The sequence below is a fragment of the Amphiura filiformis genome, chromosome 3 (genome assembly GCF_039555335.1).
Source record: "Amphiura filiformis chromosome 3, Afil_fr2py, whole genome shotgun sequence".
NCBI classification, from domain to species: Eukaryota; Metazoa; Echinodermata; class Ophiuroidea; order Amphilepidida; family Amphiuridae; genus Amphiura; species Amphiura filiformis.
The window spans coordinates 33,921,551-33,938,216 of NC_092630.1; the positions used below are offsets into that span (position 1 = coordinate 33,921,551).

At 36.9% G+C, this 16,666-nt stretch overlaps 1 protein-coding gene across 1 annotated transcript in view; it reads left to right on the top strand.

The window, feature by feature from the left end:
* Positions 1 to 16,666, top strand: part of LOC140148405 (protein mono-ADP-ribosyltransferase PARP14-like) — a 28,817-nt gene that overhangs the window by 1,723 nt on the left and 10,428 nt on the right. The window contains exons 2-15 of the mRNA XM_072170336.1: positions 589 to 686; positions 5,697 to 6,165; positions 6,791 to 7,087; positions 7,516 to 7,773; positions 8,275 to 8,511; positions 9,180 to 9,386; positions 10,080 to 10,397; positions 10,744 to 11,001; positions 11,146 to 11,382; positions 11,607 to 13,310; positions 14,598 to 15,059; positions 15,268 to 15,455; positions 15,790 to 16,029; positions 16,258 to 16,467. Coding sequence (XP_072026437.1) covers positions 589 to 686; positions 5,697 to 6,165; positions 6,791 to 7,087; positions 7,516 to 7,773; positions 8,275 to 8,511; positions 9,180 to 9,386; positions 10,080 to 10,397; positions 10,744 to 11,001; positions 11,146 to 11,382; positions 11,607 to 13,310; positions 14,598 to 15,059; positions 15,268 to 15,455; positions 15,790 to 16,029; positions 16,258 to 16,467 — 5,183 coding nt within the window. The remainder of the gene's footprint in view (positions 1 to 588; positions 687 to 5,696; positions 6,166 to 6,790; positions 7,088 to 7,515; positions 7,774 to 8,274; positions 8,512 to 9,179; positions 9,387 to 10,079; positions 10,398 to 10,743; positions 11,002 to 11,145; positions 11,383 to 11,606; positions 13,311 to 14,597; positions 15,060 to 15,267; positions 15,456 to 15,789; positions 16,030 to 16,257; positions 16,468 to 16,666) is intronic.

Here is a 16,666-nt window from a genome sequence, read left to right on the forward strand (position 1 = left end):
GTTTTTTCGGAGCGATTGCCGAATAGGGTGCAACTCTACTAGTCTTATTACAAGACTGCCCTACCCCAACCCTAAACTCCGTAAACGAGGACTGGACTCAAGTCTAGCAAGTTGCACCCTATTCGGTAATCGTACCGTTTTTTCTTATCGTGTATGAAATAGGTTAATGAACGCGTACTACTTGTTGCACGAGAAATAAAATTGTGACCCCCCCCCCATTTCAGCAACAAAAATTTATGACACCCCTCACCACTACAGTTACAACTTACCACCTAAACAGGCTAAAATTGCATTGAAATCAGTCTTTTTGAATAAAATAAACACATTATCTGTGGTCATCTTGTGACTCCCTACATTTTGGATATCAAAAATTTTATGACCACCTATTTTTTTCATCCAAAAATTTATGACCCCCCCTTCCAAAGTAAATGATAGCCCCCTAAGTAAAGTGCAGCTGAATGCAAATATGATACATATTATATGCGGTATACCCGGTATATTTACTATTAGTTTTTGAACTAACATTAAATGGGTTTGTAAGCTTTCTTCTGCTTCAGGTCTAATTCATTCTTTGTATTAATTCTGCAGCTGCCAACACAATTCTATTACGTAAAAACCACATGTTGAACCTTGATGGGAAGGAGATTCCACTTCATGTAGAGCCCCTATTTGAAGACAAACCCAAGGTAGGAAAAAAAACCACAATATTGTTTTAATTAATTGTATCACTAAATATGTGTTAATATGATTTTTATTTTCTAACAATCATAGGGTGACCCTTTTTTGTTTTTGTTTCTCAAATTCAATTAAAATCTGAATTATTTGTAAAAAGATTTAAAGATAAATATTAATTCACAAAATATCCCAAATCTGACGTATGGCATACTGCGTGTTTCTACTGAGGTAAAATTCGGGCCATGCCGTGTCGTGCCGTGCCGTGCGAATAACGAGCCCAGTAGAAACGACTTGGGGTAATCGGTTGCCGTGTCATGCCGGGTCATGTGCTCACCTTTCGTGATCCACCTCTTGAGGTGGATCATGCCGAATCAAAGCGTGTAATCTGCGCAGTAGAAGCGAGCCGTGTCATCGGTTGCGGGTCGAGGTCATGCGTGTTGCAAAAATAACGCGATTTATATTCTACTTGTATAATCTAGCTTAAGCCTATGATGTAGTAGGTTCCTTCTTTCCAATATTATATACACTGGACACATGTGTGACTCGCATGAACTTGATGAAGTAAAATGGATATGACTTTACTTAGTCTAGGCCTACTTCTTTATAGTTAATGAGTTGGTTATATCCTGAGACGAATATATCTTTATAATTAATGAGTTGGTTATATATGAGCTGTAAATTAATTATCATAATAGCCAATTACTAGATCCACTGGTAAATTAATGCAATTTGGATTTTACGAAAACCCTAAATTGTGATTGTAGGTCATATGCCATGAGCTGCCATCCGTAGACATTTAAATTTAGGATATAATTAACCGTCAAATCTGTTTTCCGTACTTCCGGTTTACAGGAAAGAAAATGCCGTGCATCGTGCGAGACCCGGCTTTCTGGTCTCAGTAGAAACAAGCTGGGTAACGGTGGCCGGATTATGATCGGTATTTTGTGCCCGGAAAATAGCGGGTCAAAAAGCCGTACGCTCAGTATAAACACGCTGATAGATATATCATGGTACTCTGACTAGTATTGGTTACTGTGGATTAATAAGTCCTAGTTTATCTGTTTTTTCATTTTTTTAAATTTTGACCAACTTCACCAAAAATATTTGAAATTTGGGCAAAAATCAGGCTTTTTTATGATTTTGTTGAAAATTTTGCATTTTTTGACCATTCAAAAAAATTAAAAAACGGTCCCTAATATTTTTATCTAGTTTTTAAAAATTAATAAAAAAATTTTTTTGGCCAAACAATTTTTTTATGTATACTTTTATATTCTTTAGACCAATAATTTAGCAGTTATGAAGCCCGAAAGTTTCCATAATTCCAGGGTTAAGGGGGTACGGTACTTAACACCCCTGGGCAATTCTGGGCCTATTTTTGCATTTTTCTCAAAATTCAGCAACTCAAGGCAAGTATACTCTGGTTGCTCTACGAAAAAGGAATAAAAATCAAAACCACTAATCCCTCCAATTAGCTCCTGCTGATTTCCCATTATAGAACTATCAAAAAGTGTGCCAACAGGTATCATAATAACATTATTACATAACAATTTCCTATCTTTTGGATTGTCTGCTGTGGTTTATCATTGGGGTGTGCTTGCCCAGCTGGAAGTGTATTTGACCAAAGGGGGTAATTATTTATCAGTAATTGGGCCTGGATTTATCACCTTTTTCGTAGCAAAAGCCAACTATAGTTATTTATTTATTGATCAAACATTGGTTTTCCCTCATTTTTGACTGTGACCCCACAACTTGTCTGCGCTGAAATAAAATTTCCAGTGCAGCAGTTGTAGTCCTTGCCCCTTACTTATTTTACTTGTCAGTCACCAATGCGCTATAATTTGTGAGATAAATGCAAAAATAGGCACCAAATTGGGCAGGGTGTAGTACCCCCTTAATTAAACAAGTATACGAAATCAAGGAATTGTCCGAAATGAGCCCCTTAAAGTTCGGATTTTCGAATTTGAAATATTTTTGCTGGATTTTTTTTCGTATTTAGATATTTTGAAAGTCTGAAAACTAGAATTAGCTAATTAGCTAAGATTATTATTTAAAACAATGCTGAAATTGATATGGCAAGAAGCTGGAAAAAAAACTGATAGAGAGTACAGTACATGTAGATTGTCATCAAGATATCAGAAAGATAAAGGTATCTATTCCTGCATATGAAACTTAGCTTGCACCACAAACATGACAAAGATCAAAGGTTGTTATCGTTACCGCGTTTTACTTTATTAGGCGTTATGAAATAATTGTTTTGGTTCTCACCCCCTCTACCTCAATTAGTCACATTTTTTTTTTTTTTTTTTTTTTTTTTTTAAGATTTTTCAAAACATTTAAGACTTTGGACTAATGTTTAGGAATAGGTTTATTAGAGAATAAGAGAAATTAGAGAAGTGAAGGACAAAGTCTTTTTGTAGTACTCTATGAATCAATCAATCTTAAATTTTTATTTGATTGTATCTAGGGAGTTATAAATCTCATATTTGAAAATAAAAGAAACTTACTTCCTCGTTTTCCTTGAGCACTTTGGAACAGTCCAAAAACTACCAACAGTGCTAATTTTCTGTCAATTATTATATTGGAAGAAAAAAAACACCTCCCTCTCTCATCAATTAATGAAAATCATGCGCATATTTTGGGGGCTTTAGGGCGCCAGCCCAGGGGTAAATCAGGGGCGGCCAAAATGAAGGCGGGAAGAAGAAGAAGGCGGCAAAAACGAAGGCGGCAAAAAGAATTAGGAAATAAAAAAGGGCGGCAAAATTTGATGAAGCATAAATTTGTTTTGAAAAAATGGTACTATGCATCAAAATGTGCTGCTTTTAGGGCGCTAGCGTTCTTCAAACGACTGAGAAAAAATTGGGTCAACCTTTTCGGGCTGTTGAGGAAGGGACGGCAAAATTGAATTTTCTTCAGCCCCCCCGGGGTTGGGGCGGCCACGGTACGCCACTGAAAATCCTTTTGATAAGAACTAAAACATTTAATTTATGTGGCCTATTACCGTAATAAATGATAATTACATGTACATTATATGTATACTTGCAACTGTATGTGTTTTTTACATTTCTTTTTTAAATTGATACATATAGCAGATACATGTAGGGCCTATAGGCAAATATAACTGATAAGAAAATGATAAGAAAAAATTTATGTTAGATTTTTTTGAAGTAGGGTGTCAATTTAAAGTTAGCATTAATATAGGGCAGATATTGGTGACCTTAATTCAAAAGTTTGAAAATGTCGGTTAACAGGATGTGTTGTTACTTGTAACTGGGCAAAATTTCCAAGAGGCAAACTTGAAAAATCATCCTGAGAGTCGATGACACCCTACCAAAATTACTAGTGGATAAATGTGCGCTAGGCACTGGGGAAAATTCAGTTTTAATGCTAAATTGGCTAAAATGATGGCTAATTTTGGCCCTTTACAGACCAAACGGATGGTGCAAATCACAATTTTCTGTCAATTTTGCCCCGATATTTCAAGCCAGGAAGGCAACCTTTTTTCTTCTACTTTTTAGTCAAGCCCGCAACCTCAAGCCCTGGCTTGTATGTATATTTGACATGTATATGCCTACTTCTGATCATTATAAATAAGTCGTTATAAATTGGTAGTGGCTATATCAACTTTTTTTTTTTTTTTTTTTTTTTTTTTTTTTTTTTTGAACTATCACACTGAACACATAATTATTTTAAAATGCTGATGTCTGTACTCTGTAGCAGATTGTCTGTATACATTCTGTTATCATGGTTATAAATGCAATTAAATTACATTACATGTATATTATTTCATACGACAGTCGGTTGTATTGATGCTTCACAAAGTGTCTATTGATATTATTGAAAATATTCAAGTAGTGATATTAAATTGGGAGTCAAAAAGTAGTATTTTGGTACGGTGATTTATTCTTTTCTTGTTTTATTGCTTTGTACATAATATCTATGTTGTTATTTGCAAAGTGCTTTGTGATCCTTGGATGTATTGCGCTCTGTATATAATTATAAATAACAGTACATTCATGGTAAACACCAAAAATATGTTGCACACGGATAAGTATTTTATTCAAACTAGTATTATGTATAATATGTTAGAGCATTTTTTGCTCACTCATCTGATGCCTCACATATTTTCAGTTACACATAACTTGTACATATTTGTTTACAAAAATAAGATGAATTGTTAAATAAATAAATAAATTGAATATAATTTTTAGTAGCTAATAGTCAAGGATTGTTAAAACTTCTTATTTTGAAACACTTAGTAAAACAGTTGTTTTTGCTGTTTGCTGTGACTTTCAAAGTTGAACAAAAGGGTAAATAAGTGTACATTATACATGATACAGTAATTCTTATATAAAACAAGCCATGCATGCAGAGGCAGATTTATCAAACCTTACATTCAAAGCCTTAATGTACGATTTTTTTAAATTTTTAGATTTTTCTTTTTTTCTTCCAAAATGAAAATATGTTAATATGCAATCATTATGAAAGTTCCTGATACATTTGGACGCGAAAAACATTGGAAAATAAAGGTATAGGCCTATTCTGAAAAAAGATCGTACATTAAGGCTTTAATACTGGCATTATTGTTTCAATAATGTGAAATAACATTCAGGCTTGGTACTTGCTGTACATGCAGCCATGGTAGAGTTGCATTTGGTTTAGAGAAAACAACCCAGAAAACTTATAGCCCAGTCAAATTAAGGAAAGTAAGGATGCATGTGAAATGGATTCTGTTGCAATAGTGGGTCATTTCATGATTTGACTGGGCTGGGCTATTATATTAGCTCCGTGTGTTGGCCTAAAAATTGGATGATAAATTGAAAATGCAGTATCTCCTGATTAAAACCACCTATTTTCAAAATTCATAATTTCTGCTATACAGGACACTAATCACTCCTTTCTATGATAGTTTACTTTTTATTTACACTGTCTGCAAATACATGAAACAATTTGGTGAAGTTGGGTACAGTTCTTTTTAACTCACTCTGTATATATCCCGATTTAATTTTCTCATTTTCATATAGAGAATGGAAGATGGGAAGTCGACATTCGATTTCGGAGAAGACTTTTACCCTGATCCTGATTCAGATGAGGATTTATATAGCGCGTCAATAGACATGGCAGCCGATCAAAAACCACAACAACAAAACAAGGAGCTCATGGATTGGGAAAGTCACGAAATGGGATCTCCAAGCTCAGACTCAAACTCCCCACAGAATTCTCCAAAACGACCACGAAGGATGCGCGGGAATAACAATGAAAAAGGACTCAAGAGAGGTGGTCAAGTTAAAAAACACCAAACTGCTTCCCGTGAAAAGAATACCCCTTCCACCTCTGGAGGACCACAAAGCAAGAGTTACAATGACGGTAAAGATGTGTTACATCATGAACCGGAAGGGTATGGGGATGTTGGTAATGGACTTGGAGCAGGGAACCGTCGGGGAAACAGGACAAACAAGCAGAATAACCGGAATACAAAAACGGATTATGCAGGTATGGAATTTGCTGTATCACGTGTAAAGGAGTGGAAATTCACTTTTATAACGAGTGCTTATCCTTGAAAGTGACTTGCACTCCTTATTCACTCGTTCCAGTGTGACTTTCGCTCTAGGAAGAGTGAAATTCAATAAATTTTCACTATTTTTATTTACTCTTTTAGAATAAAAATCTGATCTTACATTTAGAGTACACTGTAAAACGTAAGTCCTAGCAATTGCCTGAAACGTCCGTTCTAAGACGCGACGTGCCCTGTGTAAATAAGCCGTTTTAATGAAGACACCCAAGGGCAATATTAACGACACAAAGTCATGTATCTACGCAAGACGTTTAAACTGTAAGATGTGTATTTACTTGCTGTTACTGGAAGACATTTCTTAATTTAGCATCATGTGTCTTAGATTTTGTGTTCAGCCAAGGCATATATGTTCTTGCTGAATGTCTATTTGCAAGACCTTATTATTGCCAAAGATAATACATTATATTTCTAGTGCATATATTGCTGGTGCATTGATTGGGTCATGGATTTAAATTGTTGTTCCGAGTATGTTGTGAACTGGTTATAATCATTTTATCGCATCTTCTGAATTGAATCATAATTCTTTTCCTACTTTTCTCAAAGGCAACTCCAATACGCAAAACAGAGGAGAAAGAAGCGGTAGAGGCTACTCCCAAAACCAAGAAGACTTCCAGATGGATCCATCGGATGTTAATATGTCACCTGAGAATGTCCAAGACCAGCAATCTTGTCAGACTGATGATGCAACCGCAACTGTAGAAGTGTCACACATTCAGCCAAGAACAAGTGAAGAAACTGTGGTGATGTATTTTGAGAGCAAGAGAAAGTCAGGAGGTGGACCGATTTTGGATATCAAACTGAACCAAGGCACGGCAACAATTACGTTTGAAAACCCATCAGGTAAGTATCTTGTAAGCATATAGCTAGATCTTTGTCTTAGCCAAAGATAATATACCTTCCAATCAAGCTTGTGAAGCAGCCTACACTTTCAAGCGGATTTTGATATTAAAAGGAATGTAGATTATTTAGGAAGGTTTTGACTTGGTTAACACCCAGGTTATTGTCGTTGTTATATTATTAAATTGATGGAGAACCGTGTTTCATTACTAATTTGTTTGTTTTATTTCTTCTATTGCCTGGGTTACTCTTACTCATTCAGTGGATATTTTAAGGTATCTTCTGTTCTTCCATGAGACCCTGAAACACAGTTACTCAGAAAAGGGACGGTCCTTAAAACTCCTGATACTTCAAAAATCTATTTGATTTAATAACATGTTTTAGGAAAATAATCAAACCTTATAGTAATTGCATTGCCTTGTTTAAAACAGTTGCCGCTGTGGTTGCAAATCGTTCTCATAAACTGGACGGATCAGACTTGATTGTCATACCAGTAAAGATGAAGAAATCTCGCCCTCAAAGGCCAGTGGACGCCCATCGATTGTTGCTTACTGGAATACCAGATGGAACAAATGAAGAGAATCTGATGTTGTTTATTGAAAGCCGTACTAGGATTGACGAGGATCCCGAAATCCTGTACGGTGAAATACCTGGAACGGCTATGGTGCAGTACTCGAAAGAAATCGAAGGTAATTGGTAGATCTGTTCGTTTCTTTTGTGTATTATTTTCCTGTAAATATGTTAAGGCGTGTCGGAGTAGTTATGGCCGTTCAACTCCAAAAAATAAATTTTCATTGTCTACGTTAAGGGATTAATGAAAAGTTTCACCTTGAAGATTTGAATGTGTACGGAATGCAAACATGCACTTTCAAAAATTGCTTTTATGTATTTTGGTTCTTGAGATATATGTCGTTTTATGAAGGTGTTTTGTTTCGACACTCATTACATCATAACTCAAGAACCACAAGACCTACAAAAGTGTAACTGTGATATTGGAATTTTATGTCAAGCCCGCTTCAAAATAACCACAACAAGTTTCCTTAACATGGTAATGTTCAGTACATTTTCTTGCATGGGTATTTTCTTCATCAGATAGATTTGTTATTTCGTTTTTCTTTGTGTTTTGGTTTTGCCTATCACGATATTACTGTAAGTAAAAATATCTTCTTTATACTTTGTCGTTTCCATAGATATTGACCAAATTATCAATAACTTCAAGAAGAGGAAACTGCAGCAAAAAGAAGTGTGTGCATCTTGTGTCGAACATCCCGATTGCATTTTGGTCCAAAATCTAATCCCATCAATTTCAGAAGACGCAATAGAACTGTACTTTGAGAGTGAACGGAAGAGTGGTGGCGGTATCGTAAGGGAAATTCAAATGAATCCAAAGAGAAACCAGGCCATTGTCTTCTTTGAGGACTGGCAAGGTAAATACATTTTACTTGGCAATTACATACCCAGGAAACACAGAATGTTTTACAGAAAAGGTTTGAATGTCGGGTTATAGAAAGGGTATAAAAACGTTTTAATAACATTCATAAAACATTTTTGAAAAGGTTGATGCAAAACATTCTAACAGAATGTTATTTAACTGTTGATAAAATATTTTGCAAAAATGTTTGCCCATAATATTTTACAATAACGTTTTAAAAACGTATTCATGATCTTTATATAACCCAACATTTAAATGTTGTTAAAACGTTTTGAATAAACGTTTTAAGAACATTTTTGTGTTTGCTGGGTAGGCACCTTTACATTGACTTGTAGAGAGACGTATACCATATTTATAAGCGCATGAACAAATTGATTAATATTTAAAAGGCCACCCAAGTATAATAGTATGAACATTATTTGAAACGAGTACATTTGTAAGTCTCCAAATTATTTGACCGTCTGATTGTTATGTACATATAAGCTCATATAGGCCTATGGGGAATGATTTCATATGTACTTATATTACTTTGTATTTTTGACAGGTATAATGTAAAAGGAGACACCCAGATGTTTGAAATTATGTTTTACCACTTTGTGTGATTCATATGATGAGGAGTCATAATTCTGTTTAAATCTCAATCATTTTCATTTTACATTGCAGTTGTCGATAGGGTCACAAGTAGACAACATTCCCTGTCAAAAACTAGCCTTAATGTGTCAGCATATTTTGATAAGATTGGTGTGATAGTATCATCAGATGGAACAAGACAAAAGAAAGATGGTAAAGGAAAAGACAACCAAACTGCTACCCGTGAAAAGAACACCCCTTCCACCTCTAGAGGTCCACAAAGCAAGAATTACAATGACGGTAAAGATATGTTACATCATGAACCCGAAAGATGTGGGGATGTTGGTAGAGGCAGTGGTCAGGGAAACAGGACAAACAAACAGGATAACCGGGATACAAAAACGGATTACGCACTTCACTCACTTGAAAGTGACTTGCAATCCTTATTGACTCTTTTGAGTGCGATTTTCACTCTGGGAAGAGTGAAATTCAATAATTTTCCACTCATTTTTTACTCCTTCAGAGTAAAATTCGCTCTTAGATTTAGAGATTTCAGTGTAAAACTCAAGTATTAGTAATTGTCTGAAAACATGTGTCTTGTGAAGCCGTTTTGTTGTAGATATTTGCCCAGTAAAGCACAAAGGCACGTCCTTATGCAAGACAATGAAGACACATAAAGGGCAAAATTAACGACACAAATTCATGTCCCTACACAAGACACGTTTAAAATGTAAGATGTTAATTTAGCATCATGTGTCTTAGATTTTGTATTCAGTCAAGGCATGTATGTTCTTGCTGAATGTCTATTTGCAAGATATTATTATTGCCAAAGATAATACATTATAAATATTTAATTGGTCATAGATTCAAATTGTTGTTCCGAGTGCGTTGTGAACTGGTTATAATCATTTTATCGCATCTTCTAAATTAACTCATCCATAAGTATATGTATGATAATAATTATTTGGTACTCTTCTCCTACTTTTCTCAAAGGTAACTCCAATACGGGACACGGAGGAACCCCTTCCGGAAGAAGTGGAGCAAGAAGCGATAGAGGCTACTCCCAAAGTCAAGAAAACTTCCAGATGGATAGATCAGATGTTAACATGTCACCTGAGAATGTCCAAGACCGGCAATCTTGTCAAACTGATGATGCAAGCCCGACTATAGAAGTGTCACATATTCAACCAAGAACAAGTGAAGAAACCGTGGCGATGTATTTTGAGAGCAAGAGAAAGTCGGGCGGTGGACCTATTTTGGATATTAAACTGAACCAAGGCACAGCAATAATTACGTTTGAAAACCCATCAGGTAAGTGTCCTACAGCTGGATTTAGCCATAGACCTACAGCTAATATACTTTCGGAGCAAGATTGTGAATACTGAATAAGCGTACTCTTTCACACGGATTTTGATGAAACGAATGTAATTTAGAAACTTGGTTAACAGATAATTGTCAGACAAAATATGAACTGTATAGTTCTATCAGGGTAACAAGCAGAAGAGTACAGAGTTATAAAACAAATGGAGAGCTGTGTTTCATTACTGAAACACAGTTGCTCAAAACAGAAATGGCCCTAAAAAACTCCTCTTGATACTGTTTCGTTACTTGCAACATGTTTAATCAAACTTTAATTACATTGTCTTGTCCAAAATAGTTGCCGCTGTGGTTGCAAATCGTTCTCATAAACTGGACGGATCAGACTTGATTGTCATACCAGTAAAGATGAAGAAATCTCGCCCTCAAAGGCCAGTGGACGCCCATCGATTGTTGCTTACTGGAATACCAGATGGAACAAATGAAGAGAAGCTGATGTTGTTTATTGAAAGCCGCACTAGGATTGACGAGGATCCCGAAATCCTGTACGGTGAAATACCTGGAACGGCTATGGTGCAGTACTCCCATGAAATCGAAGGTAATGATTTTTAGTGCATTGGGTATGTAACCTTCAGATAAATGTGTTATTTCTTTGGCAATTGTGTTTTGGTTTTGCCTTTCATGATATCACTGTCCGTTTAACGTTTATCCCAAAAATTTTCTTTACTCCTCCTTTCCATAGATATTGACCAAATTATCAATAACTTCAAGAAGAGGAAACTGCAGCAAAAAGAAGTGTGTGCATCTCTTGTCGAACATCCCGATTGCATTTTAGTCCAAAATCTAACCCCGGCGATTTCAGAAGACGCAATAGAACTGTACTTTGAGAGTGAACGGAAGAGTGGTGGCGGTATCGTAAGGGAAGTTCAAATGAATCCAAAGAGAAACCAGGCCATTGTGTTCTTTGAGGACTGGCGAGGTAAATACGATATAAAAACATAATTTGCTTGTCTCCAAAATGCGGTCATTATTGGACCGTCCATGAGTTCTTATTATATTCATATCACTTTGTCTTTTTGACCGGTATAATGTATACGGAGAAGCCCTATATGTTTGATATTATGTTTTACCAGTTCATGTTATTTGTGCGATTAGGAGTCACATTTCTGTTTAAATCTCAATCCTTTTCATTTTTCGTTGCAGTTGTAGACAGAGTCACAAGTAAACAACATTCCCTGTCAAAAACTAGCCTTCATGTGTCAATATATTTTGATAAACTTGGTGTGATAGTATCATCAGATGGTCCAACTCCACACATCCCTGATTCTGTAATTCTTCAAATCGATCCTGAAATTGCCGAATTCGTGTTGGATAAGAGTGGTCAGCATAGATTGCGAGTAGACAGCGAAATCCTCAATGAAAACGGGCGAATCATCTGGCCGAGCAAAGGCCGCGTCGATAATGTTGAAATTGTACCTATAAAAAGTGCAAGTGATCCCAGCTCCTGGATACAATGGCCAGCGCGAGTTTCTGCCAGACTTGTTGAAATATGCAAAGAATTCAAATCAGACAATATTATTGTGGAAGAAGATATCTGGAATGAAGTGTGCGACAAACTGAAAGATCTTAATCTTGGTAACGTTCGGCCGTTGCTGAAAACTGAGCAAGCAACAATAAATTTGCGCGGCCCATGTGCTGAAGTCGAGAACACTATGACACAGTTGAATATTGTGGTTAGAGATTTAGAAGTAGCAGCAGAAAGAGCAAAACAGGTTACCCGGAAACAGGTTCAATTAGCCGACGACAAGTTTCAATTTCTATTCCTATGTAACATCAAAGAGGAATTGGATAAGAAATGGCAATTGGATGTCAGAATCACGCCTTCAACCAGTACATGTGAAATTATATTTGAAGGGATGAGAAGCGAAGTGGCAGAAGCTCAGCTTGATATGTACACTCGCCTGGAAAATCTCGCAAAATATGACTTCGAATGTAGTCCCAACAAAGTTCGATTTCTCAGACATGTTCAGGACAAAATCCACGAAACTCTAAAAACCCGAGGGATCCACGCAGCAACCGCTATTGATGGCAATAAAGTAACCATAATTGGTGCGAAAGATCAAGATACACGACGCGCTTATCAATTCATAAAGAGTGATATCATTGAGCTATCGATTCCATTACAGAACCAAGCTACAATCAATGTCCTTCTAACTCAAAAAGGTATAACCTTATTTGAAGAAGTCAACAGAAACAAAGTGACCCTTGCTGCGGTAAATCCAACAAAAAAGTGTATCGACATCAGTGGATTTAAGCTTGACGTGAAACAAGCATCGGATAAAATACAGGAATTTATAGAGAAGAATGTGATTTTGGAACAGCGCATACCTTTGGTGAAAGGAAAAGTCGGGTACTTGATGGAGCACGCCAGTAGAGAGTTACAGAGTATCAGTGAACATAACCGTCAACACACTGTAAACGTAAAGCCTACACCAGGGGGACGGCAAAGTGGAATCACGGTTACAGGCACCGAGCAAGGATTGAAGCTTGCAATTCAGAGTTTGAAGACGCTGACTGAAAACATAGTCGAGCGTCAATATCCCGTCGCCAAACCTGGTATGCCTGAACTTCTAAGAGGACCCCGAGGCAAGAAACTCCTAAAGAGTGTTGCAAAGGACTGTTCATGTTTTATCGATACTAATTCGACTGATGATCGAGCAGATGAAGGCCATGGTGGTGGATTAATGACTGACATAGAAATCCTTCGACGACATACAACTGAGAATGGGGTCGAATTGATGGTGTGTAAGGGCGATTTGACGAGAGAAAAGGTGGACGCCATTGTCAATGCTGCAAACGTAGAATTGAATCACATCGGTGGATTGGCAGGGGACATTGTCAAAAAAGGTAGGTTGAATTTATTGGGTTAAATCTATGGAGCAACATGCCTCGATAACACAAACTCCTGTAAACACTCAAATTCAAGGCCCTGACAATTGTGTCTTGACGACTAATGAGATACCTTTGTACCAATGATTTGGTACTACCATAGTGGATTGTTTACTTCCCATTGAATACTTTATTACGTAATCATGGAAATAGTAATTGTAAAGTCTTCCAAGCACAATGCAATCAACTATTCTTTAGTTTCATCATATAAGGCCAAAGTTGCTAGTTAATTCACCTTATTAAAATGACGGCATCATTCCCAATTTTTGCAGATAAATGCTTCACCGTTTGTTTGCCCAAATTATGAGAAAATGTAAAATACAATACTATGGGTCCCAGGCTTTGGGCTAAGCTAGTCAACGGGTGTATGACATCAGTCATTTTGAGTATATAGGCGGCAATTTCGATTTTCTGTTTGATAAATGCTGAAGTGAGCGGCTGTTTTTAATTTATACAACTTATGAGCCTTTGTGAGTTAATAATTCCTCTGGTTTACACATACGCGGCATACATGATGGTACAGAGGCGATGGGATAGTCATATATCCAGGGCTAGAATATTTTGGTACTACAGTTATATATTCAGGCTTCTTAAGATTTACGAGTGGGTAGATCAAATGAAATAAAGTTTTAAAGCCATATTATAACATTCTGTAAAAATAGATTAGTATTTATTTTCCATAAAATGTTAGCTTTTACTGTCAGACATGTCCCTTTTAATTTTGAGCCAAACAAGTGAGGTAAAGCATAGAAAATTGGAATTTACTACTAGCGCCCATGCATGTTTCTCCCGCGGTTGTAATACGGTGTATCCCGCACGCCGTGTATGTACTGTGCATACGTGTTCGACTAATATTTCCATCGTAATAATAAAACGCCGGTTCCATCGTTTTATTCAAAATCTCGGATGTTGACAAAACTACAGCACCTAAAGTCTTGATTTTTGCAGAGTATCGTTATTGACTAAGTACATTACAATGGTGTAAAAATCAGAATTTAAAAAAATTGAGGGCGTTCTCCTCAGCAAATGTTATAATATGGCTTTAAGTTCAACACTACACTATTTTTCGCTCACCTGGAACGTTTTCACTAGTCCGACTAGCGTCTTCAGCAGATTGTGATGCTGTGATTATATCTTGTCGACAATGTGAGGAATATCCCGATTGTAGACAAGACACTAGTGAAAACGTTCCAGGTGAGCGAAAAATAGTGTAGTGTTGAAGATTTGTTTACATTAAATTTATAGGTGGCATCAGCATTCAGAATGAGAGCAAAGACATTATTACAAAGCACGGCGGACGCCTTCCTGTTGGTAAGGCGGTATTCACAGCACCAGGAAGTCTACCATGTCGACACATCATCCACGTAGCTGGTCCTAGATGGGAACGAGGGCCACCGATTCCTGGTGAGGACCCGACTTACGAAGAAGACCAGCTGCACGACTCAGTCACCAATGTACTCCGAGCTGGAAGAAGCCGTAAACTTACTAGCATATCGATACCAGCAATTAGCTCGGGAGTGTTTGGATTTCCACTCGATCTGTGTGCTAAAACCATTGTTGAAGCTACGTTGGATTTCTGTGGGAGGAATAGGTCGTCCAACCTGAAGGAAATTAGGTTCACAAATATCAACCAACGTGCTTGCGATGCATTTCTTTCAGTGTTCAGAAACTCTTTTGGAGAAGAGGGAAGCAGCACTGAAAAACTAGGTTTGTCCAACTCCACATTTTTTGAAAAAGTTTTAATATATTTCATTTTAAAATTATACAAATAATTGTAGATGACGATTTGTTATATAAACCACTTCCTTGTCTGATTATGAACACCTACAATTATACAATTAGACACTGAAGTTTTACCGATAACAGTCGTATAAATTAATGTACATTATTAACAACTGACCAATATTTATGTTAGACTTTGGCAGCTTTACAACCGACCAAGATGATTTTGGTTCTTTAGAGGGGGCAACTGCAGCGGACTTTTCAACGCCGAGCTTTTCAGCAGCAAGCCCATCATTGGTTACCCTAGTTTCCAAAGATACCGTTTCTACAAAGGAAAACAAGACAATTACTCTGAAAAGGGGCGATATTGCTGCTGAAAATGTGAGTACATAAGGAATCTGGTTCAATGTAATGTTCCCTTTTGTAATGTTGGAATGGCTATGATCCTGAAATACATATTGGGGATTTATGTAAAAACGCATAATTATGCGCTTAAGTCAATCACCGCACCTATTGCTGGCTCATTTTTGCCCACGCAATAAACATGTACCATGTATTTTGAAAGGGGCAAACCGACATCGCCATTTATAAAAGCACCCGAGATGGAGCGCCGAATTAGCAAACACCCATTTGCCCAATGTTGTTAAAAACACAGCAACTAAATACTCTGTACGGCTTCGAGTTTAAAGTTACACGTTTTCATTACTTGTTCTAGGTGAATATCATCGTAAATACCACTGGAAGCAGCATGAATCTCAACTCGGGAGGTGTGTCTAATGCAATAGCAACTGCTGCTGGACCAGGCCTTCAACAAAACTGCACCCAGGTGTTGCAACAAATGGGAACCCGCAACGTGGCGGCAGGAGACTTCATTGAGACAGGACCAGCCAACCTCAGATGCCAAAATGTCTTCCATAGTGTGTGTGAGAGTTACCGAGGCCCCACATCAGAGACGGTAAGTTCTTAACGGGATTGAAAAAATAACCAGTTATTTGGCCGCTTATTTTATCATTAATATCCTGAATGTCAATTTGTGAGATTTAAACAGTTTATTGCCTGAGGTTGAAAAATAATTTGTGAGATATTTTAAATAAGATTTAAACAGTTTAAACTATTAATGGAAGTGGTCTGAACTTGTAATTTTGTTTTTTGAGTAGACATCCTTGTTTGTCTTTCCTTTCAGCTTCTAAGATCCCTCATGCAGAAGATATTTCAGCAAGCTAACCAGAAAGGCAGTCAATCTATAGCCATTCCAGCAATTGGTACCGGGAACTTGGCTTTCCCACATAATGTGGCAGCACAAATCATGTATGATGAAGCCATCAAATTCTCGGGAGGGTCACTCGCTGACATTCGCTTTGTTGTGTACCATCGAGATCAACCCACAATTCAGGTTTGTTTTCTATGGTAATGTGCTCATGTATATTTAACTCATGTGTATTGGTTATCACTGTACACATGTTATTCAGGTGGTTCATGTATATAGAACCATTTCTTGATAAAATTGCTGACCGATTACTTGTTTGAGAAATTAAGTCACAAAATTGCTGACCGATTTATACTCGTTACTCAAGCTATATAAAAAGTGTAAG